Source organism: Acanthisitta chloris, unplaced genomic scaffold (assembly GCF_000695815.1).
Source record: "Acanthisitta chloris isolate BGI_N310 unplaced genomic scaffold, ASM69581v1 scaffold5353, whole genome shotgun sequence".
NCBI classification, from domain to species: domain Eukaryota; kingdom Metazoa; phylum Chordata; class Aves; order Passeriformes; family Acanthisittidae; genus Acanthisitta; species Acanthisitta chloris.
Window position 1 is genome coordinate 55047 of NW_008666447.1, and position 23588 is coordinate 78634.

The 23588-nt window shown below is 35.2% G+C and overlaps 1 protein-coding gene across 1 annotated transcript in view; it reads right to left on the minus strand.

Moving 5' to 3' along the window:
- Positions 1-23588, minus strand: part of KCNT2 (potassium channel, subfamily T, member 2) — a gene marked incomplete at both ends in the record, with an annotated part of 81283 nt that overhangs the window by 51507 nt on the left and 6188 nt on the right. The window contains 5 exons of the mRNA XM_009072108.1: positions 15292-15386; positions 15966-16049; positions 16541-16615; positions 20153-20212; positions 21787-21835. Of these exons, the coding sequence (XP_009070356.1) occupies positions 15292-15386; positions 15966-16049; positions 16541-16615; positions 20153-20212; positions 21787-21835 (363 nt within the window). The remainder of the gene's footprint in view (positions 1-15291; positions 15387-15965; positions 16050-16540; positions 16616-20152; positions 20213-21786; positions 21836-23588) is intronic.

A 23588-nucleotide genomic window follows, 5' to 3' on the forward strand; every position in this document is an offset into this window, starting at 1 on the left:
AAGTGCTGGGCATTGTGGATTGTTAATGTTCAAGAACAAAATTAATGTTATAACACATCTCAGGCACTTTCGCAACTCTAATGCCACTTAATCAGCCAGTCCAATGTCAATGTTTCTGTTTTCCCAGATATGTACTTTTCAGAAACCAGCATATATTTTCATACAAGCCTCCCCTGGTTTGTGGGTTTTTTCAGAATCACAATAGCGAAGGGAAAGACTCAAACTACTTCAACAGGCTTTGAATCAAGATTTTCAGTTCTGTGGGACTTTACACACAACTTGAGGTCAGCGTGCGGAACTTATTTTCACTACTCAGCAATGCCAGCTTTCAGAAATGAATTCCAAATTTCCCTGCAGCTGGAAAGGTCCACTTTGTTTGTATTCCAATTGTATCTTTATCCTAAATGATGGTGTTTTATATAATTATTACTTCCCCATGGTATCTTATATAAGCATTTTCCTTCCCCAAAGATCAGAACATTATATGCAGCTAATGGTTGCAAAAGCTCAACTTATAAAAATAAACTCTTCCTCTAGGAACACATGTGACTTCCAGAAACAGCAGAACATCTTGTTAAGCAGAATAGGGTATTATGAAATGACCAACTGTATATAAATATTTGTTGATTTTGAGTGAGAACATTTCTACTCCTGCTCCTGCATTTTCTGAAATGAGACTGGAACTGGAATTAAACGACTCTGGTCATCGAGACTGCACAAGTAGAGTCTCACTGTGGGCAGCATTCAGCTCAGTGTATTTCCATAAAAAGGTCTGTACACACTTCAGTCTGTAAGTCCAAAGGACTACCTGTATCTTTGTATGATTTCAGTCTGCCCCAGAGCTTTGATGGTTAACAAAGTAAACCTTGTCAGTCCAACTTCAGAGTGCAAATACTGTTGTAGCTAAGGAGTCTGAGGGTTTGGATTGCTCACACAAGGAGTCAGCAGCTATTCAGGAAACAGAATCATGTGGTCAGTACTTAACCACCAGATACTTTTTACCTGCAGGGTGTTATGGAATTAGCTGGTATTATGTTCCTATCCTTTCTCAGGAAGAATAATTAAGTAATCTATTTATAATATTCAGAATTTATATGTGTGGTGCTGAAAAATGCAAATGCAAACCTCTAATTTAATACACCCGGTATGTTATGCTCTGGAACATCATGTTTAATATTTCTTCCACTAGTTTTGAAACACTCAGAGTGTAACAGTTGTTATGCAAACCACCCACACTCCCTCAATCAAATTGAACTAACAATTGAAAGATTAATTATCTGAATATTTGTTAAATATGCATAAGAAAAAACTAACAAAATATTCTGTATTCTACTGACAAAATACCTTTGTTAACTTTCAACCAAACTCAATTCATAACATATTTTAATGCAAATGGATTTAATTTTATTGTTAAGTATTTGTTTTGACATCTCCCTTCCTAGTTCCTTCTATTTAGGACAGGATGGAAAACAGTTTTGGAATTTTCCTCCTAGTTTTCCTTCAGTTCTGGTGGTCAAAATTCTCCTCTTACCAGATTTTGTCCTTTCATTTGATTCTCAAGGATCTTCCTTACACTTCCATCCATTTTTACATCTCCTTGACAGCACCTCATTTTTCTGCACTTCAAATGCAAGTCCTTTTTGCTGCTCTCATTGCTGCTACCAGAACAACTACTTCAGGACAAGCCAAGTTACCTGACTCCAGATGCAACGTTTTCTTGTTGCCAACACCATAAACAATTTCTGAGAAATTAACAGATAAGTAATCTTCAGGAAGAAAGGTCTTTCTTGCACTGCTTATCCTGTTGTGAAACTCAAACCAATAGTTAATACAGGCTGGAATGGTCTGAAACTTGCAAGTGATTCAACACAAATGCCACTTGTCTTACTCTCTTTAACCATAGCCATGAGGGCTATGGAAAGCTCACAGGTGATATTTCTTCCTTTCCAGCTTAAATTTCCATAACTCTGTTGCAGAGTTATACCCAAGCTCTGTCTGAAGCTTGTACTAGTAGACATGGAAGAAACTTTTCTGCTTACCTTATTCATATCTCATTCACAATATGTCAAAGTGCTATTGCAGCCAACCCTCACTATATTAAACTTATCTTTTTCCCAGAAATTTTCATTCACACTTGTTTTCAGCACCAATTATCTAAAAAGACTCGACAGTATAATGATAATAATGGCAACCTCCAAATTTAGAAGACATAGAGAACCAAGACTGGTATCAGCTGACTTTTCCTGAGCCAGAACATAAGCTCTGAGCTCTTCCTGAAGCATGGTCTACCCACCTCACAAATTCTACCTTTCTCATTCCAGGCCCTGCAAGTCTAGCTTGTAGAGTGACTATTCCATATAGCAATATTTTTGTATGAGATGCATAACCAAAGCCAAGAAAAACTAGTCATGGAATATCATTTACTAGAAACAGCTTTTCACATGTTTACTGAGCTTATAGATTCTTTTATGAGGTACCCAAAAGGCAGAAAAGCACTTCTTGAGAAAAACAACAGAATGTGTATTTGGAAGACTAAAGGGTGAATAAATAGAAGACCCAGACATGTAGGCTACAAACTGATGAGAAATATCTCTTTCTCATGACAGCTGCTTGCTGTGCTTTATATAATCTTTCTGAGAACAAAGGAGAGAGCTTTGCAGATATGAAGAGGAGACAGATGGAACATGATGGATTTACTTGAATATTTTGAGAAGCCCAAGTGAAGACCCCCGTGAAATGTTACAATTATGAAAGTCCACTGCCCCTTCTACTGCACAGTGCTTACACTTATAACACAGAGCTCATTCTGCAGGTGAATATTTATACAGTGCTTATAACACTTATGACACTTATAACACGGAGCTCATTCTGCAGGTGAATATTTATATAGCAATGAATGTAAAAGCTTTATGATAACATAAATAAGCATGTTAATTGCTCCATTTTCAATTTTATTACTGCACTATTATTTACCTTTTAAGGAGATGTATTTTTATGAATTAAATATGGTGTTTCAAATAAATGTTAAGATGCTTAACACTTATGACACTTATAACACGGAGCTCATTCTGCAGGTGAATATTTATATAGCAATGAATGTAAAAGCTTTATGATAACATAAATAAGCATGTTAATTGCTCCATTTTCAATTTTATTACTGCACTATTATTTACCTTTTAAGGAGATGTATTTTTATGAATTAAATATGGTGTTTCAAATAAATGTTAAGATGCTGAACAATAAACATAAGCACGCTGTCTAGCATTTTTAATAATAATTGGAAGTCTTGGTGACAATAGCAGCACTGTATATTACTTAAATTTATAAGGTTGTGCCATTTTAAAATAGAGTAAACCCTTATGTTTATTAAAATGAAGCAAAAAGACAGGTTTGTACCCCAAGTCAGAAGCTAAATGGACATAGCTGTTTTCTGCATCTCTGGATGTTGGATAAAACACATCATAAAGGTGTGTTAAATAAAAATAATTAAAAAGGTGAGGCTTTTGGGACTGGACATAGCTGTTTTCTGCATCTCTGTATGTTGGATAAAACACACCATAAAGGTGTGTTAAATAATAATAATTAAAAAGGTGAGGCTTTTGGGTAATGTTAAACTTTCTATTATTTCCCTTCTGGAAATCTTAAATGTAGAAAGATTGTTTAAGGTAAATGGCTGTGGTTGGATCACATGACAACAGTGGTGTACATCTCTCGTATTTCAAGCTGCACTAGGAAACCACTGACTCATCGATGGTCTGTTATCATTATGGGTGTTTCCCTTCAGTATTTTGGTTGTTATGTGCACAAACTTGGCATCTTTCTTCTTTCATAAGCATAAGTGTTATAAATGTTGGTACCTCTGTCAGTGACATCACTCATACAGGAAAGAATAAAGGCACTAGCTACTCTCAGAATTGTAGCCTCCTTGCCAACATTAGAAATAGTTTTGCTTCATTTCTTTGATTCCTCTCAGTCTTACCAGCTTGTTCCAGTCTTGGGGTACTGTCATCATCATCCTAATTGTAGTGAAGAACTTGAGATTGTGAAATATAGAGACAAGACATGAATTGATTATTAAATGTGAGAATGGGTGCAGTCTAAGCACGGTGGAAAAAAATCTAACCAATAATTACATGGCTATCTCTGCAGCTTGCCATTAGGGTTTGCTGGATCTGGGCAACAGAAGTAAATCCTATGCATGTGCATTTCTATTAGTTTGTCCTCAATTTAGCTGCTGCATTCTGTAATAGTCTTAAGACAGAGAAAGACTCTTCAAACAGGCAACGAGCAAAATGGAAACACACATTGCATTGCTGCTTTACTAGTGTAGTGTCCATACAGCTGGTTAAATGAGTGGCTGTATGGGCAGGCTCAAGAAAATGGCACTGGTGTCCAATCTCTGTCTATTTAGAACACTATATGTAGATTCATGATGAGTAGAAAGTTCACTGAAAAGAGCACAAGGTGCAAAGGGATGTATGGAAAGTGTCACATGACTTTAAGTATAGCCTTTCTTGTTTTATACTTTAAATATTCATATGATTTGCTTTGGTTCCTTTATTTCATTATAATTTGCTATTTAAAAAATGAGCATAAATGAAAATGTATGTCACATAAATAACCTTTCTTTGTTTATGTTCCTACTGGGAAGGTATTTTTACCTCAAAGTTGCCTCTTTGTTGACCTACTGTCTTAGCTAGAGAGAATCATTTTGGACAGTGACCAAGGAAACAACTGGACTGTACATAAGATATAATTAAGCACTAGACTTCAGGCTAAGGTTTGCCAAAATACCAGGAAGAGGATTAATGATTATCAGACAGCTGAAGGAAGGGAGGAAGATCACTGTGACTACCAGGACTGACAGCATACTATATAGTCTCTTCTATGTTTTGTCTGTCCTGTTTTCCCCTTGATTATTTAGCCCATGGAGAATATTCAGTAAATTTTCTTCTTACTACATACTCACTACAACTCTTAAAATTATACTTTCACTTTAAATAGTCAAGATGAAGCATTTCACATTTGCCTTAAAGGTGGCTGAATGTTTTCTGCAAAAATATAGGACTGTATTTAAACCAAAAACCAAATTAAGTACAAGCCCTCATTCTCACCAGTTGACTAAGGTTTGTCATGTATGTAAGCCAGTAATAATAATGTCCTGAAAATATGAAAAAGTAACTCAGAAGTTTATTGAATGCCACAAAGAGTTTTGTCCTGAGCAATCATGCAATGATAGGAGACCATAATGTACTCAATACCTTTAAATGGCCTCATGCCTTGCATGATCTCCTACTGTAGTAATATATTAGCAAACATACTGCTTCGCTGTGGAATGTAATTACGTGTGGTATTCTGTGCCCAAAGGAACTGACAATTTGATTTCATATCTGTTGTTTTCTGTCTACAAAGTCAACCCCTACTTTTAGGTAAGACTTTACTAAATGAATACTGATTTGTTTTTTCTCTCTTATTTTTGTGACTCAGGCACTTCCGCACTAATATATAGTATATACCATTTTTCATATATATCACAGAAATGTACAACTTCCAAAGACATCAAAAATATACCTTTGTATTTGCAAAGAATGGGAGGATACATTCAACTTTAAGCTTATTTTTGCATTCCTTTGTAAATATACAGTCAGCTATTTTACTGAGGCTGAGAGATAACAAAACTCAATGTCATTTACTATGTTTAACTTCTTTTTAGGTTTTAATTGCCAGTGGGAATATAGAAGTCATTAATCAGAGTGCTGTTTATCTGGATTATACCCTAAAGTGGTTGGGTTTTTTTTACAGATTTCTGTTTCGTGGGAGAGATGGAGAATGGAAAGCATTATCTGTTAGTAGTGCTAGATATTCTTTAGCGATTAACACTTTTTGACATCAAGTTGACATTAGTTGTTGTAGCTAGGTCAAATGATTGACAGACCTGTATGTTTTGGTAAAGACCTGTGGGAGTTCCCAAGCAATTACCACAGATTGAGTTTACAAGTATCACTTTTGCAATTAATCATGCTTTTCTCTCTTTATGTCCTTTCTTTAAGCTCACTGATTTCAGACTGTTCTAGCTCTGGCATGGGATGGAGCCCCCATTGCTAATGGAAAGAGTATCACACACAGGGGAGTTAAATGAACCCATCAGCATGGAACTTTTGTGTGTGTTTATCACCCAAATGTGACACTGTATGACTGATTGTTGCCTCTCCTCTACCCTTTTTTGAAAAATATCTATCTAAACGTTTAGTAATTTCTACTGGAATACAAAGAAGGGATTTTTTTTTCTTTTAAAATCCATTTTAGAAGTTTTTTTTTCTATTAAAATTCATTGTAAATGCACTAAAATCCTTCTTCTTTTTAGATGATCTCATATCACAACTTGAGCTCTGCCAAAGCATGTGAAATGTCCTTTCAATATTCTATAAGGTTATGCCCAATACAAACAGAATGTGAGTAAATACTTCCTGGTGCCAAGTTCTGTTAATATGACCAAAGTTAAATCAACACCTTTTTTAAACTCTTCACTTTCTGATTTGAAAAATATGAAATTTGCTAAACTTCACATCCTTAAACTATAGTTGGAATCTGGAACAGCCAATAAAATTGAGCAAATTGCTAAAGAGTTACGGTGATCACAAATCAGTACAATGAGTTACTGCTCATCGGAGAACCAGAATAACTGATGGCATTTAATAATACTGTTCAATGTGTTAGCATAAACCACCATAAACACCAAATTTTTGTAAAGAAAAATAAATAGTTTGTCAGCCTAATGAATCAGACTGTGAACGATATATTTATTTTTTTTAAGTCTGCATGCTAATGACAACTTCATTTTTGAGCCAGGAACTGTGAGCGATGATGGTTTGCTGCCAGGCATTGAATGGTGAAGTAACATCCTCAACACAGTTATTGTTGTTACACATGGCATTCTATTTGCTACTATCTAAAGTGATAGTACATTCTCAAAGACAGCATGCGAGTACCAGATTTTTCTTTTTACTTCAAAGATAAAATGAAGCATGTGAAATGTAATGCCTTCCTGCAATGCCTGAGATTGAAGACAGCTTTTTAAGACTTATTTTATATATCAAGTTGCCCCTTTAATGGGAACTTTACATGCTTTTTATTAATTCCTCCCAAAGGAAAAAAAAACCAAAGCAAAACGTAAGCTTTGTTTTACCTATATGATGATACAGTATTTCACATCCTGTAGCCTCTGGTTATATTTCAGATCAACTTTCATTCTAGGATTTTATTTTGCCAAAGTTATTCTTGTCACACCTGTTCTGAAGTTGACATACATCTTTTGCATATATAACATTTACATTTTTGCATAAGATATCGACTTACAGGTCTGCGTATATACGTGCATGTGTGTTTATAAACCAGTAGAAAGTTTACTGGAAAACCCACATCCTATGTGCATGTATGTTTATAAACCAGTGGAAAGTTTACTGGAAAACCCACATCCTAATAATTTGCATGTCTGTTGATTCTACCTCCCTAGCTCCCTGTGTCTCAATCCTCAAAACCTTTGCTCTGACTGCATTTTTTCTGTGGATCTCTTTCAAGTGCTGATACATTTAAAGACATACATAGCTTAAATGCATATTGCACATATTGTTTTGTAATAGAATATGGTATTTCTTAAATGCATATTGCACATATTGAAATATGGTAAATATTGTTTTGTAATAGAATATGGTATTCTATTTTCCTTTGTCATTCCTTATTTGTCCTTGCTCTTTGGATAATCCCTTCTAGATTTTCTCCAAACCCCCTTCCATGATGCGGAAAATTAAAGCACACTTTGCCAATTTAATTTTATTCCTTAGAGTCCCTCTATCTTGTGCTATGTTCCTGCAACAGAACAGGGACAGGAGTGCATTTAGGTTAACTTCGAGGAATTTTTTGTTGCTATACATATGTTGGCAAGCCATAATGAGTTCATATTAGCAATAGCATAATTTTATTTATCTCCCACAATACTCAAAATATGATTGCTGGAAAAAAGGGTGCCATGGAGATGAGGTCTCTTAGAACTGTATTCCTAACAGTCCAATTACTCAAAATAATTTACTTTTTTTCCTCCATTTGTCATAGTAATTGGTCTTTGCTGCCAGAACAATCTCTGTTTGCCATGGTATCTGGTAATATTATTACTGTATTACAAGATGTCATGATAATAAAAGCCGAAAAATTGTTCTCCCAATGGCATATTCAGAGTGCATAATGTTTTTCAGAATATTGTGCATCCCTAATATTCTCAATGCATCTTTCATGAAATGTTGTCAAGATTATTGAAAATATTAGCAGCATTTGGTATCAGCAAGACATTTTTACACGACGTGAAACTTACTGGGGAAAATATTGGGAAAGAACCTGAGATAATTTATCTGCTTCTTGGGCAGGAGTTAGGCTTTGAACCTAATTTTACACCTTACTTAAATATGCATATTCTGATTCCTGAAGTTTCAGTACTTTTGCATGGCAGAAAAAATATTATTAGATAGAAAGTTCACAAAAGATTCACTGGATAGAGACTGGAGCTTTCGGGATGGAAAGTAATTCAGTGTCTAACTCCCATCAAGAGCAAAGGTCTTGCAAGACAGGCTAAAAATTCTTCCTAGTGTCAATTTAAAATATTGATTTTTAGAATACACTACTAGACTGTGAAATTGCAATTACATTAATTGTCAAAGGATGATTTATTTGACTGATGATGCAGAGGTACACACCATATGAAATATTGAAATATTGTGCGGTACCACAACAAAGAACAAAAAATGTGGATACATATATTTTGTCCTTCAAATTTATTCAAATTTAATGCTGCCCACCCTGATCTAAATTCAGTTTGGAACTCCTGATTTTCAGATTAATTAATGATCTGCAACCCGTGCTAGAACATCAGCAAAGCTTCAATTGTAACTTGAAAAGATCACAAGTACCTGAAGCCCCAACTCATTTTCCAGGGTGAAATAAAACAACAGAACTCTCTGAAGCATATGGTTTACTTGCTTAATTTAATATTTCTATAGAGAGTAAAAAAAATAGAAGGATTTGCCTATAAATAACCTACTGACACTCATTTCAGAGAGGCTTTGGTAAGGGCATCTTTTTGATAGTCCATCAAATTTTTATTTTTTTTAAGAAGGCAAGATGACTACGAATGTATCTCTTGCACTAAGACGATAATTTAGATTGAACTTTCTAACCTTTATGACTTTGTTCCACAGACCACAGTAAATAGGTTATTCAAATTGTTATTAATTCACTGGTGTCTGTGTCTAGTTTTAAATATTCCATTACATCAGTTGCACAAAGAATTCCCTGCACGAGGCATGGGAAAGATGCTGACCTAATTATTTTAGAAATAACTATGTAGAAACATCTAAAAAGATTAACAAAGGAAATATTATGTCACTACCAAATTAATAACGAAAATAGCATGAAAATCACTGTATAATTAGCTAGGTTTCCATAGAAACTATGTTTGATGGGTAGCCAAAAAGACTTCTGATTGGGCTTCAATACTTCTGTTCTCCCTATAACACACATGATTTCTGAGCTGCCTTTCACAAAGAATTAGCCAGTTTTTCAGTAGCATACATCCTTATCCTAAGCTCTGTAAGCAACACTCTTCAACAGCACTAATCACCCATCTGAACTCTTGAACTTACACATGTAAAAATAATTTTTGCAGTGTGTTATTACAAATACCACACTACCAACAAAGAAAAAATCTATATGGTAATATTTCTGTGTTTTAATAATACAGTAGTTGCATAAAAAAATAAGAAAAGGCATTAATCAAAGAAACAAGTTGTTAGTTTTATTACATTTTGTCATTGTAAGCTTTCATTACACTTGCTCACCTTCTGAAAGGCTTTGGCCATTAAGTCTAAACATATGGGTGTAAGCAAACTGTCCCCAGTGCTAGCAAAGGTCAAAAAATTGTGGCCCATCCCACAAATTCATATTCCAAAAAAAACCACTCTGAGTGTAATCTGAGTTTTATTTATCTGAGTTTCATTTAAATAATCTAGATTGACAACTATTTGTGGCAACACTGCTTTCACTTGCTCCTGATACAGATTTTAGCAAAGCCACCTCAGAAATTTCCACACCTAAGAAAAGCTAAACTCTGTATACAACATATTTTTCTCCTACCAAAGCTGCTGAGAATGCTGTCCTTGTGTTCACGCACACAGTTTTTCCCAGAAGGCAACACTTCAGATAAACTCTAATTGAATTTGTGCACATGTAACAAATGGATATTTTAAGAAATGTTTTGCTGTTGACCTTCCAGCAGCTGCACAGCCTTTTCATTGTGCCATCACTTCAGGAAGTGTTAAGGTAGTGTCTGAAGTAGACCTCAATTCTAACTGTACACATGCACAGGAAAACTACCCATAAGTGCTGCCCTGATTCCAGCAATTGGGAAGCAGGACAAGGGTAGGGTGGGAGTTGGTACAATGGATATGGAAGGTACTGCATGTGCTACTTGACCTACTTCTAGATTTGTTTTTTATGTTTGGAGAGAATTGCATAGGAATATTTCAAACCAGAAAATAGAGATCCTTTGTTTGACTCCAGCAAGTTCCTGACAGATCTTTGTTACAGAGAAAGAAAAGTACAACTGCTATTATTTCATTACTTTGTGGGATTCTTGTATTAGTTGAATAATTTATTTTGCATTGTTTACAATTACTTAGAACTTTCAATTAATGTCCTGTAATATTCTGGGATTGAAATTCTGCAACTCCTGTTTAGTCTGTTAGGTCCTGAGTCTTCATGTGCTTTACCACTTCAGAATCATTGGATTCTAAAAGGCAGAAACACAGTTCTGTTTTCTGCTGTCCTTGAATGCAGAAAACCTCTCTAAATCAAACTCAGATTGGTTCTGAGCCCTGAGACTGCTGTACAGCAAAACAGAGCATCACACAAAGAACTGTAGACCCAAAAAACCACATTTTATTCTCAATTACATAATCCACCAACACTCTTCTTCCTACTTAATGCTAGGCATCTTTCTTGGAGAACTGCCATTGTAATGTAAAAAATCAACACAGGATAGAGAAGTATAGACCTCCTTGTGGTGATTTTCTTCCCTTCAGATTACCTTCTGAGGTGTTTGTATGTACTTATTGATACTAAGGGGAACTGGAGCACTGAGAAGCCTTTTATTCTCTAATATTTTGTGTGATTAATCCTTTTTTTGGTTGGTTGGGTAGGGTTTTTTTGCGACATAGTGTTCCAAATTGTAAGGTCTTGATTTGTCTTGTTTGGGCTAGATCATTTTCTGGATTTGTCTCTATCCTTGCAAGCAACTTACTCATACTGTTTTCTCCAGATGAGAATTTTGACTGTGTAGTTGACATTGAGGCCACAGTACTGGCATTCTATGTTTATTCTATAAGTTATTGTGTGGAAACATCCTTATTTTCTGATGCTGAAAGCATAGATGTGTTAAAAATGTTAAGATTGACCTCAGTGAGCTGTCAATGAAAGCATAAGCAAACTTTGTGCAAGCCTCTCAGTCTTCAGTATGAAAAAAGTGTCCATTTCCAACAGTTTGTGGCCACCTTCCTCACAAGCTGATCACTCTACACTGGTGATATATGACTAACACTGTTTTGAAATTCAAAATAAGTCTTAACAGATGATTCACTGTGTCACAGAAAGGTGCCTGAAATATTCATTCACTGTTATTTGTCTTCTTGCACAGTTTACAGAAATAATTAGTATTCTATTTGACAAACAAGTGCAAACATCCATTAGCTAAATGACACAACATATATTTTGACTAGGTCTGTAACTTTGACTAGAACTCTATCAATAGTAACTGCTGAACAGTGTTATATAGTAGTATACACGTTTTAGTAGATGTATAATTGCTCTGGTTAGAAGACCACTGAGGTATTTAAAGAAAGAAAATTACTGGGTGTCCTAATCTGTCTTCGTAGTCAGAAGAAAAGAGAAAAAAAATCCTTGTATGTAGTCTGTAAACTATAGATACATGGATTTGGTCTCGTGAATTTATTGATCTGAAAATGAGTTCCATCCGCAGATCCATAAACAATTATCACCAAAGATCAGAGTGGAGTCGAGCATAAATTTTGCCGTGATTACTGTTTGTTCCGTAATAATGTTGAAAACTGTCAACTGCATAGGAAGACACAGAGCAAGCCTTTTTCTACTATATTCTGAGTGCAAAGGACAGTTGCTGCATAGGAAGACACAGAGGAAGCCTTTTTATACTATATTCTGAGTGCAAAGGACAGTTTGGATAATGATATCTAAATATTGTGAGATTAGCCAATTAGGTGTAAACATTAGATAATTTATGTTTTTAACTTTTCATCAGAAAGCTTACACCTGAGTTGTAAGCCATAAATTGGAATGTACCATATGTGTAATCAGCACTTACAAGATTCTGATGTGGAGATGTAACTGATGGGTTTGCTCATGGTGCATGAGGTGAAATTTAATTAATTTTCTGTGGAATTTCTGCTAGTTATGGTAGAAATTATTTTGAAAATGCTTATAGGCAGACAGGAGCAAAGTGGATGAGGAATCTTTCTGGCCTTCATACCATCTCACATTTCTTAAAAAGTGGTGTCATTCCCATATGAAGCTACATGCCATCTCTTTCTGTATGTCTCATAAAAAAAACATGGCTTTGAACAGAACTTAACATGTATTATAAAGTTATATTGACTTCACAAGTGCTGAGAAGTCAATGCTGCTGTTGAAGCAGATGGTACAAGCAAGTCTGTCAGCCAGGAGATAGGGAGGGCTGCGGTGTTGCAATTGGATCAACACAGTGCCTGAAAGTCACTGGTCAGCAGGGAGGCATGATGAGGGCAGTTATCAGTGGGGCCAAAAACACACCATGAGCATGTCCTTCATACTCTACAGGGAAAGTGCTCTGGAACTGAAGGCACTCTATTCAACCTGCTAATCTAGGCTTATTCATTTTGCATTACTGAAGCAATGGTACTACATGGACCAGGGTAGTATTTCTAAACATAGCCAAAACATGGTTATGAAAACACACTGGTGCTAGCTCAAATGTTTCATGTGCTGTGCTCCATGAAATGTATGGATAAATTTAGTGATGGTACCCATACGTGTTTAGGGGTAATATAAACGGTTACTGCTTTCCATTGCAGAAAATGTGAATGATCAGCTGGGTGAAAGACATCCTTAAGCGGACAGATTCCAGCAATGGACTTTAGTACTCTATCAGCATGAAGAAACTCATGTAAACTCTAAACAATGTCTCTTAAAATTAAACGTTGTCTGAAATTCACCATAGATGTAACATAATCAAAGACATTAAGTGAATTGGTTTTGACCGTTTATGTATAATTTTTTTATATTTATATATAATCAGTAATATAAGTGAAAATGTGAAAAAATGACATTATGTATGTTCATGTAAACAATAGTAACAATTGCCTAAACAGAACTCCAGTCTTACTCTAGCCGCAGATGTCTGAACTACTATTCTTAGTCATTCTGAAAGCACTTCACTTCCTTAGTTATTGCATTACTGGGTGTTTTCATCTTACTTAGCTGATTTTGCAGTCTAGAAAGGTCAGTCCTAGGTCAGTAAATAGCAATCTATAATGAGGTTGTATCTGCAGCCGTTGAACACAGACATAATTACGGTAGGTGAGCTTGCCATTTTCTTCATGTTTTACTGTCGGTTATCACAATGGCATGATACATATTTCGTTCAGCAGTTCAGTAAAATGTTGAAGTAAAAAAGGTGAAGGCATATTTACTCAATAGTGCCTTGTATTGTAAACAATTAAAAGCAAATTAGAGTCAAAAACATCCTACGGTGATAGAATTTTATGCATTTTGGTTCAACTATCGTAGTACTTATTCATATGAAATTTTATATTAAAGGACCATAATATTCAATAGGAAATTAAATATCACAAAAATTGATTCCTGTTTAGAACAGGCAGCATTTGTCATTATGCAGGTGTGTGGCCCTAAGACAAAGAGTAAAATTGAAACATTCATTTAGCCACTGGCTACAGCAAACTCCTCAAATAAAGGACTGACAGGGACAAGACTGGAAGAGATCTTATACTATTTTTCACTGTTATTACCAAAAGGGTTAGGCAGCACATAACAGTGACAATCAGAAAAGCAAGCTAGAGAAATAAAGTAAGAGAAAATCAAATCACTGTCTCCAAAATGACAGGCCAAACTTTATCAGTGTGCTGACCTAAAGGCACCTTGTCTGGCAAAATAAATACAGGTGATTTAGCCTTTCCACACAGAATCATCGTCTCTATTTACTGTCCCCTTGTACACCATCTTGTATAACACTGTACACCATCTCGTATTCCCCTTGTTTATGATACTCACTTCTCAGGAACTGTTGATGAGAAAATTCTGTGTGTTAAGTAAGCTACCAAGCTACTTTATAAGCACTGTCCATTCATACAAACATAAGCATGACCATACTGTGTAAGACCAAAGACTCAGGCAGTCTATCTTCACCTCCAGCCCTGGTTAACAGCAGATCTCTAAGGCATAATATAAAAATGGGGCAATCAAGTGGTGTTTCCTGTGGATCCTTTCCTAGCCTCCAATAACCTGCAGCACATGAATTTCATTAACCAAGTATATTTGTATTTAATACCCTCATACATTTTCCTCCATGCTTCCCAAAGTCATGTAAATTTAAGTTTTTATGGTCTTGCAACAAAATGTGCAGCAGAGTAACATGTTTTGGTTGTTTGAACCTACCATCCTCTACTATTGGTATTCTAGATTAATAAATTCTACACTTTCTGTAACCTGGATATCAACAGTTATTCCCTGTACTCCTTATGGGAATCTAATTTAGTCGAAGTGTTAAGCCTGACACATTGGATATTTTTCTCTGTCCTGCCAGAGGAAAGTGACCTTGTTATGGGTCAATATACTTCTGCCGGTACTCTTCAAATCTGAGTGATTTATCTGTTGAGATTGCACTCTTGGTACGTATGCAAATTTTTCCCTCCTGTGTTTTTGCATCTTCTGTATTTCCTTCCAAAGGGTGAGAATGATTCGCTTTCAAAAGTATGCAAATTCTGTTACCAAACCTAGTGTATCAGGACCTCAGTAGTACCTGGTCCTAGTTAACACTTTCACTTAAGTATATTACTCTTCTTCTTTCAATGCATGGTTTGCACAAGGCCTGTTTTATCACCACATAGTAAAGAAAGACAAGCTAATACATGTAATAAAAACAAAGGGATTTTGGCCACTTACCAAGTGAAGATAAGACATAATAAGGTAGATATTAAAATGAGGACTTGGTTAAACATTGCAGACTGTGTGCGTTGGATGGCTCGGTGAAGATCATTCTGCATTAACGGAAAATGGGTATTATTTTGAGGTTTGAATTAATAAGCCATGAGCTCATTCTATAGAGGAATTATATAGTGCCCAGATAGAAATGCAATCATTCAGATGCACTTAGAATTTGCTGATAATATAGAAGTGTGCAAAAGAGCCAGCTGTGATTCTGTGATTATTTAACTAGTTCTTTGTTCATCCCAGCACAATTCTGATACTATTGCAGGCTGCAGGTCTGTCTGCTCATGTCTAGCTTACAAATTACAGGCTGCAAGGACCAATTAAGGCCTAACAGTTGAGTTCCCTGCAATTGTGTATGAATGGCAGAGCAGCAAAAGAAACAGCCATTCCAGCTTTCCTTTATTGGCACAGTAACTATATATACTAATTGAGATTTCATTTCACGTCTTATGTTTTTCCTAATTTTGATGTAGAAAGCAGTTTAATAATGCTTGACCATTTGTATAATCTAAATATAGATCTGGTTAGCTTCCTATTAAGGTTGGACTGTACTGCCAAAATCCTACTGAAGACAATAAACTAAGAAAACATAAACTCTAAAATGTTTGTTTCCTTTGCATACTTACAATCATATTCTCTAAAGCATGCTTTGCCAGCCAACAATTTAAAAATACAGGAATAAACAGGTTTCTTAGGACTGGCCAGAAAATCTGAAAGAAAATTTAACAAATGCATTGGAAGCTTTTCTGATGAGGAATAGAGCTTTTCTATTCAAGCAGCAATGAAACACTTGGAAAAATACTTACTATTAATGTGTCTCTAATATGAGATATGGCTTTAAATAACATCTTTTTTCTTCCTTTGTGATTAACCACATGCAAGATAATTTGATAAAATAAGAACAGTCAGTTTTCACTGCAGACAAGAGAGATTCCTACATTTATATAACCAGTTGGTTTATTTTATTGACTGCACTGTAGTTTGAGTTAGAGGGTTTTGGTTTTATTTCTGCCCTATTGAAGAGGAAGGGGAAAGTGATCTGTATTATTACTTCACTCAAATAGCGAACTAACTTCTTGCTGACAACTTTCTGTTCCCATAGGCATCTAACTTCTCATCCACATAAGATTCAAATTTACTTTAAAAAAATGAAAGAGTATAAAAGTGCAATGTGTAAATGTATTAAGTCAAATATGTTTACCGTGATGATGAAAGGGACAGCATTAATAATTTCCAGGAGAAAGGGTATTCTCAGAATTTGTTCCCAGATATTTCCCTTCAAAGAAAAGAAAAAACCCACAGTGTCACAGTAGGCTTACATATAGTTCTGATGAGAAATACATGTGATATTCCAATGAAACATATGGAGTCTCTCCCACTACCTGAAATTCAAGAAAATCATTCATCTCAGATTTAAACACATATGTCAAATGTGAATATAGAATATAGACCACTCTGGATTCTTTTTCTTACTGTTTATCATAATGTACCTCACAAGAAAAGCATATATACTTTTAAAGTTATATTTTTACCAGTGCAATCCTCTGTTTCCATAGGACTATATATTTCCTTGCTATGACCTAGTTAGTAAGAAAACTTAAATGAAGAATTCTAATTGCATTAATTAGACAACTCATTCCCTCATCTAATAAAGCGCTTCATTAAATTAAGCTTTCATTTTTTTCAGAGAATAATAAGCTCTTGTTGTCTTCTATTCTTCTTTTAGGTACCTTGGAACCATACACAGACACCCTGTCTCTGCTTTTTTGTTCTTCAAAGATTACTTTTATTTTCACATGCCCACTTACACACAGATAAGGAGGTGACATTCTTATTTTTTCTTTCCCAACTGTTTTGAAGAGGGAAATAAGGAAGACGATCCAGTGTTAGGAATACAACATCGAGTTCTGCATTTCTGCCATGAACACTTCAGTACATTTCAGAGCTTTTTGGAACTTGATCTCACTTTCATGAAATTAGAGGTCTTCCCACATATTTCAATGAAAGTGGTATTGATCTTTTAATTTGCTTACTGCTAGCAGCAGGATAGAGATAACACTATTTTCCACATCTGAGCAGTGGCTGTGAATGATTAAATGTTGGGATGAAAATCCATATATATATAAAAGAAGCTATTTGAACATCAGGGACTGACAATTGTACTCATGCTGTATGTCCAGACTCTTTCATAGGTAATGCAATAACCATGTAGCATATATCATGGCAGTATTTAAAGGAATTGCAGTAGAGCAGTATATCTTCAGTTGCAATGAAATATTCATCTTTCCTGTTAAAATAACCATCCGATATAACCACTGAAAATTAAATACAAACTCCACAGCATATAAAATTCTTTTTCCATTTTTAACTTGCCACATCTGGAAGCCACTGTATCTATATCCATATAACTGTAACTGGTGGGAATCAGATATACATGAATTATATTAAATATTTCATGTGATAAGCAGCTCTGTAAAACTGAAGGGAAATTATGAGCACGTAATCCAAGGATTTTTTGTAAGAATAATTAAATCAAAACAAAATCTGATATTTTAAACTGGCCCATTTCGTGATTTCACTAATTTCTTCATTTTTAATGTTAAGAGCTTTTTTCTCTGCTGTATAGAAATGAAATGTCACACCATTTACTTGTGCAGGCAAAATGCCCATGTGGATGGGCTCCAGGCAATTAGGGATGCATGCAGCTGTAAGATTCTGGCTTCCACACATAAATGCATCATGTCTTCTGCAAAACTGCCTTTTGCAGTGAGAATGTGTGGTACTGCTACAAGCATCGAAGACTGTCTGTGTGCCAGTGATATCTTAGGATTGCCAGATGTCTGTAGCAAGTTTTGACAATGGATGTAGACATCTTTCAGAATTCTGGCCAAGGGCAAACTCTCATGTAATGGTTTAAGCTGTGAGAATGCAGATTGTAAACCATTCATTCTTGGATCCAAGTGATCAGCAGTATAACAGTGTGCTACATTCTTTGCATTCCTCACCATATAAATGCAAATTTACTGTATCTTAGTAGCATGATATATTACTATGTCCTCACTATTCTGCATGTTGCATCATTTCTCATATGACATCAGCTGGGTATCAGAAAGATAAATTCCTTGGAATATTCTCTCAAAACACTGCTTTATTTATTTTGCAGGTTATTCATGAAATCCTAGTAATGTGCACATGAATGCCAGCACAATCATCTTTTTCTTGTTATTTTCATCCTGGCTAATTCTCTGACTTGTACTTAAATTGCTAAAGTTTTGGAAATGTTGGCAGAAAACAAGTAATCTGTCACAGATTTACATGAACCAAGACATCTTTGGTCACCCTGGCTGCACATGAAAGCCTTACAGTGGCTGAAATAACAGTCAGTGTGGCTTCTTGAGACTTGTGCAAAAGTGGGGTAAATGGCCCTATCATGACATTTCCAGGTTGTAACTAAGAAAACAGGACCAGAGAGAAGGAGGTGTTTGCATCAGGTAGATTTCCAAAGTGCCTTTCAGTGTCTTTATTGTTCCTTAGATTGGTCCTTAGATATAGTTCTTCCCCTTAAGGGGAGTGGAAATAGAGCCATCATAAAATTGACTCAATGCAGCAAATCAGGATAGTAGAGTTTTACATCTGATAAGTAACTTCTCATGGAAGTTGACTTGCAAATATCTCTCTCAGCTTCCATACTCAGTGAAACTGATGCAGATCACAGGTGAATGGATAGGGATAAAATGCTGCCAAATAAAGTCAGGAACAGTATAAATTGTGATTGCTCTTTACTGTTTTGCTACTAGGTATGCAAATTTTGGATTGTTTCTGCCTGTAATTGATTTGCATTTTTAACCCCCAACACCTGAATAGTACATGCTCCAAGGATAAAAAGAAGAATTTTTAGACAGCAGACAATTGCAAGCTTCAGTATTGTTGAGCACTAAGGAAAACATTTCTGCTAGAATCACTTGATAAGCATGCTAAGTACAAGGCTCTAAATTCAGTGGTGACTCTGATAGCTGCTGAATGTCAGTAACACCAAAAAAAAATTTTAAAAAAAGATTATGCTCCAAAATATTTTCAACTTTAGAAACCAAATCTTTTAATATTTTCTTTCATAAATGTTTGCAAATGATTTTCATATTTTTCTCCTGAAGATACTAAAAATGCAAAGAACCTAAAATTCATTAGGATATTGCATAACAAAATGTAATGACGAAAAGAGAATGAAAATTTTTGAAAAATACAAATGTTAAAGGAGAATGCAAATACCAAAAGATACTGTATTCATATCAAATGATTTCAAGGCATTTTGCAAAGATGTTCCCATGGCATCAGAGAGATGGATAGCACAAGCATGTAAGTACCCATAATTTAAAAAAAAAAATAGTACTGTCTTGGCCTAGTTTTTTGGTGTGCAATTTTAGAGGCCTCAAAGTTGAGTTATACATATTGAGTAGCTACAGCTTTGACATCAGTGAGAATCATGTCCAATACATTATGCACAGACATAAAACTGTGCAACTGAAAAATACAAAAATCAAAGTCATTTCTGAGAGTATGTTTTCAAATTAAAATGTACCACTGGACAATGGAAAATAGTGAACATTTAATTTCTGACTTCCGTGGTCTAGATATTGAGTTTGCTCATAAATTTGGGAAACAGGGCTGCCTGTGACCATATGCCATCCCCTAGTGTGTGTTTTTCTCAGCCTACTGCTTGTACACCAGTGTGGGCACAGGTACATGAAGATAATATTTCGGTATTAACGTTTAACTTGGCTACTTTTTGTTATGAATTGTAACAGAAAGTACTTACCTTGTAGCTTAGATAACTTAGCAGCAGAGTTTCAAAGAGACTTATTAAAGCCACAGACACCTTAAGTGAAGTGATAAAACATGTATTAATACTGGCTTCTACAGAATATATGACATTGAACACTGCAATGAAAATGGATGATAGTATAAAACAGCTTTTCCATGCACCCTCTGAAACCATCTCAGCTAACACCATTTAGCATGAAGCTTAAATATTTTTATTTTTCTGAGTAAACCACAGGCTATGACTTAAATCTCATTGCTCTTTTCCAAGTCTAAGACTCCAGAGACTCCTGCAGCATGGTCTTTCCACAGTTTTTAGAGAGCTCCATACACAGTCTGCCAGATTGTTTCTCAAGTTTCATTTGTCTGTCCCTAAGAGGTACTGAGATCTTTTCACAAGACAGAGAGAGAGAAGAAGGAAGCTGTAAATATTGGAAGCCAGACAGCTCTTTACTTTCCTGTACAGATGTTATGAATGTGTGGAAATGCAAACACTTTTCTTACTGTGTATAATTCAGAAAGCTGAAAGCAGCAAAAAATGTTACAGATTTGACTGTTGATTACGTTACTGATTATAATATTTAAAGGCAACTGAGCTCTGCTTAGCAGCCTTCACTTAGATCATAGGTAGTTAGTATATGTATTATGTGATTTAAAAATATTTTGATAGTCAAATATCAAAATTGTAAAAAAAACCTTAAAGCTTTATAGATATAACTATAAAATAACTATAAAACTTACTTAAATCCTTTGCATAGCAAGTATTTGTATTCTAATGTGTATACACATATGCATAAATTCCTATGTTTATCAAATAAACTTATTAGAAAATGACTGTATACATAAGCAAATCAATATCTCAGTATTTTTTTATAAAATTTAATCTGAATGTCTGGGTAAAAAATCATTAGGAATGTGCATAATTTAAGCAAGGAATTGAAAGGTCAATAAGGGATTTTTCCCTTAATAAAATTGTGTATTACATCAAGGTACAAATCATCGTAATGTCATGGCACTAATCATGGTGAGAGAATATAATGGTGTAATCATTCTGGAAGCTTAAGTAATTCTCAGTAGACAAACATATTTCACAGAGAGAATTCTCACAGCACTGTCCTTGAGTCAAAAAAAGTCTTCCTAAAATGAGAACATTCCAGGAGACTGAGGAATGAACCACAAACTTCAAAATATCTCCCACAAAGTACTGATGTAGTGCATTTTTTGTGACCTGCTGGCATGTAAGCTTCTGTATGATGAAGTTACTTTAGATTTCTAGTGCATCTGACAAGAAAGTCCATAAAGTATGCCAAAAGCTAGTTATAAGCAACTATGAAATTTAAACTTATTAAACAGTGACTATTTGACTCAACAGAGCTTGAAAATTCTAAGAGAAAAGGCCATCTAATTCTGCAGTATTTTGTTATAAGCTTTAATACTTTGGAAATATATTTTAAAGCAATATAAATTCAAATCAGCTTAGATCAGCTTATCTTTATGCTGTTGCTGTACTTGGTGTTCAAGTAGATTTCCTTGCTAATATCAACTTTTCCATGTATCCTTTAACATTGCTATAAATCAACATCAGCTACAGCTATTAAACAGAAGTAGTTAAATTGGTCATTAACATATTACCTGTAATCCCCATAAAGGTAAGCTTCGATTCACCCAGATAATGGGAGACCTGTTTATTATAATTAGGAGATAGATATGAAATTAATCAAAATCTGTTCTCAACAACAGAAAAACTTATATATGTGAATGGAGTTTTGAGCAGCCTTATTAAAAAAAAAATAAATCTCAGTAATGAAAACTGTTATCAACTGAGTATTGACATTGCTTGTATTTCTAATCCGGAGCCAATCATTCGGATTCTGTGGGAAACTGACAATCTTTTTCTGTGAACTTTTTGCTACCTGTGTAGTGATGTAAATGGTATCTAACTCTTCAGGGCTGTCATATCTGAAAAATCTTATCTTGTCTTAGTACTTACTCAACTCAATGCTAACAAGCACTTCGTGCAGTGCCACTGGAATCTGATGTATTCAATGGCATCACTGTTTACCATTAGCCATTTACTGACAGTCAGAATTGTTTTTCAAATAAGGGCATCCATTTTTTTTTCAGCAAGGTATGAGCTTTGATGGAAATCGGATCTCTCACAAGAGCATCCGGTCCAGAAGTTCTCTTATGCAATCAGAGAAACAATTGAAATATTAAAGGCAGTTTTGAACGTTCAGAAACGTAATTGCTTGAGTGCTATGCAAACATCATAATTATGTTAAAATGTCACCATTCCAGAAGGAAATGGATTTGTCTTCCTGTTTCCCTCCCTACCATTACGTGGACTTTTGGTTTGCTTTTTTAAATGAGGAACTCACCAATCAATTGTCCCAGGTGTGTAGTTTTGATTGGAACAACTCCGGTTTAATTCCTTACTGATAGTCATCATCCCATCCATACAATGTCCATTTCCATCAGCAAATGTATATGGGAAGACAGTCATAAAAACATATGGAAGGAAAGGGATATTAATTATATTATTAAGTGTTCTATAAAATGCATGCAGCCATTTGACACCCTGGGAAATGGATACACATATTTTTAAAAGTAAAGTATCTTGAAGAAAATACTGCTGTATGTGCTCCATATCTGTAGATAAAGGACTAGGAAGCATTTCAGATTACATTTTTATCTCAAAATAAAACAACTGAAATTAGACATTGTAAAACTGAACTAATTACACAATATACACTGAAGATCAAGAGATACTAGAAACCCTACCACACGGACAGGCTGTGATAGAGCACATATGCCTGCCACACTCTCATTGCAGCAAACTACACTTGATATCCTCTTCTGAGGATGTGAGGAGAGCTGGAGACTCATGCAGAAGTAATTCAAGTACAAAACTGGTGATGCCTAAGTAAAAAAATTGGCTGCTATACACGTGATGTTATCTTGCCTTGAATTTCTGGCACAAACCTCCCTTCAAATGGTCATGTAAGGATGTGGGAATATACACCCCTGTGAAAAATATCTCTGTTTATCCTTGGCAAGCAAGGTCAGCAGAAAAGAAAGGGATCTGCAGACCACAGATTAGCAACTGTATTTTTACCAGCTATGAGTGGGATGGGTGCTAAATTGTATCCATTAATAAGGATATGTTATGCCTTAAGCTCCTTTCTGTACACCCGCTGTGCCTGAAGGAGTGAATGAAAGACACTAACTTGTACAGGCATTTCTAAAAAACAGGAAACAAATCTGATAGAAAGCATTCCTCTTAGATTTGTCACTTTCAAAAGAACCGGGTGAAAATGCTTTCTGCGTCCATGCTGTCAGCACACTGAGTAGATTCTTTCATTGAGCCGTGACACAGTATCTAGAAATTACTTTTTCTTTCATATCACCACATTTTTAAGACCACATTCTGGCAG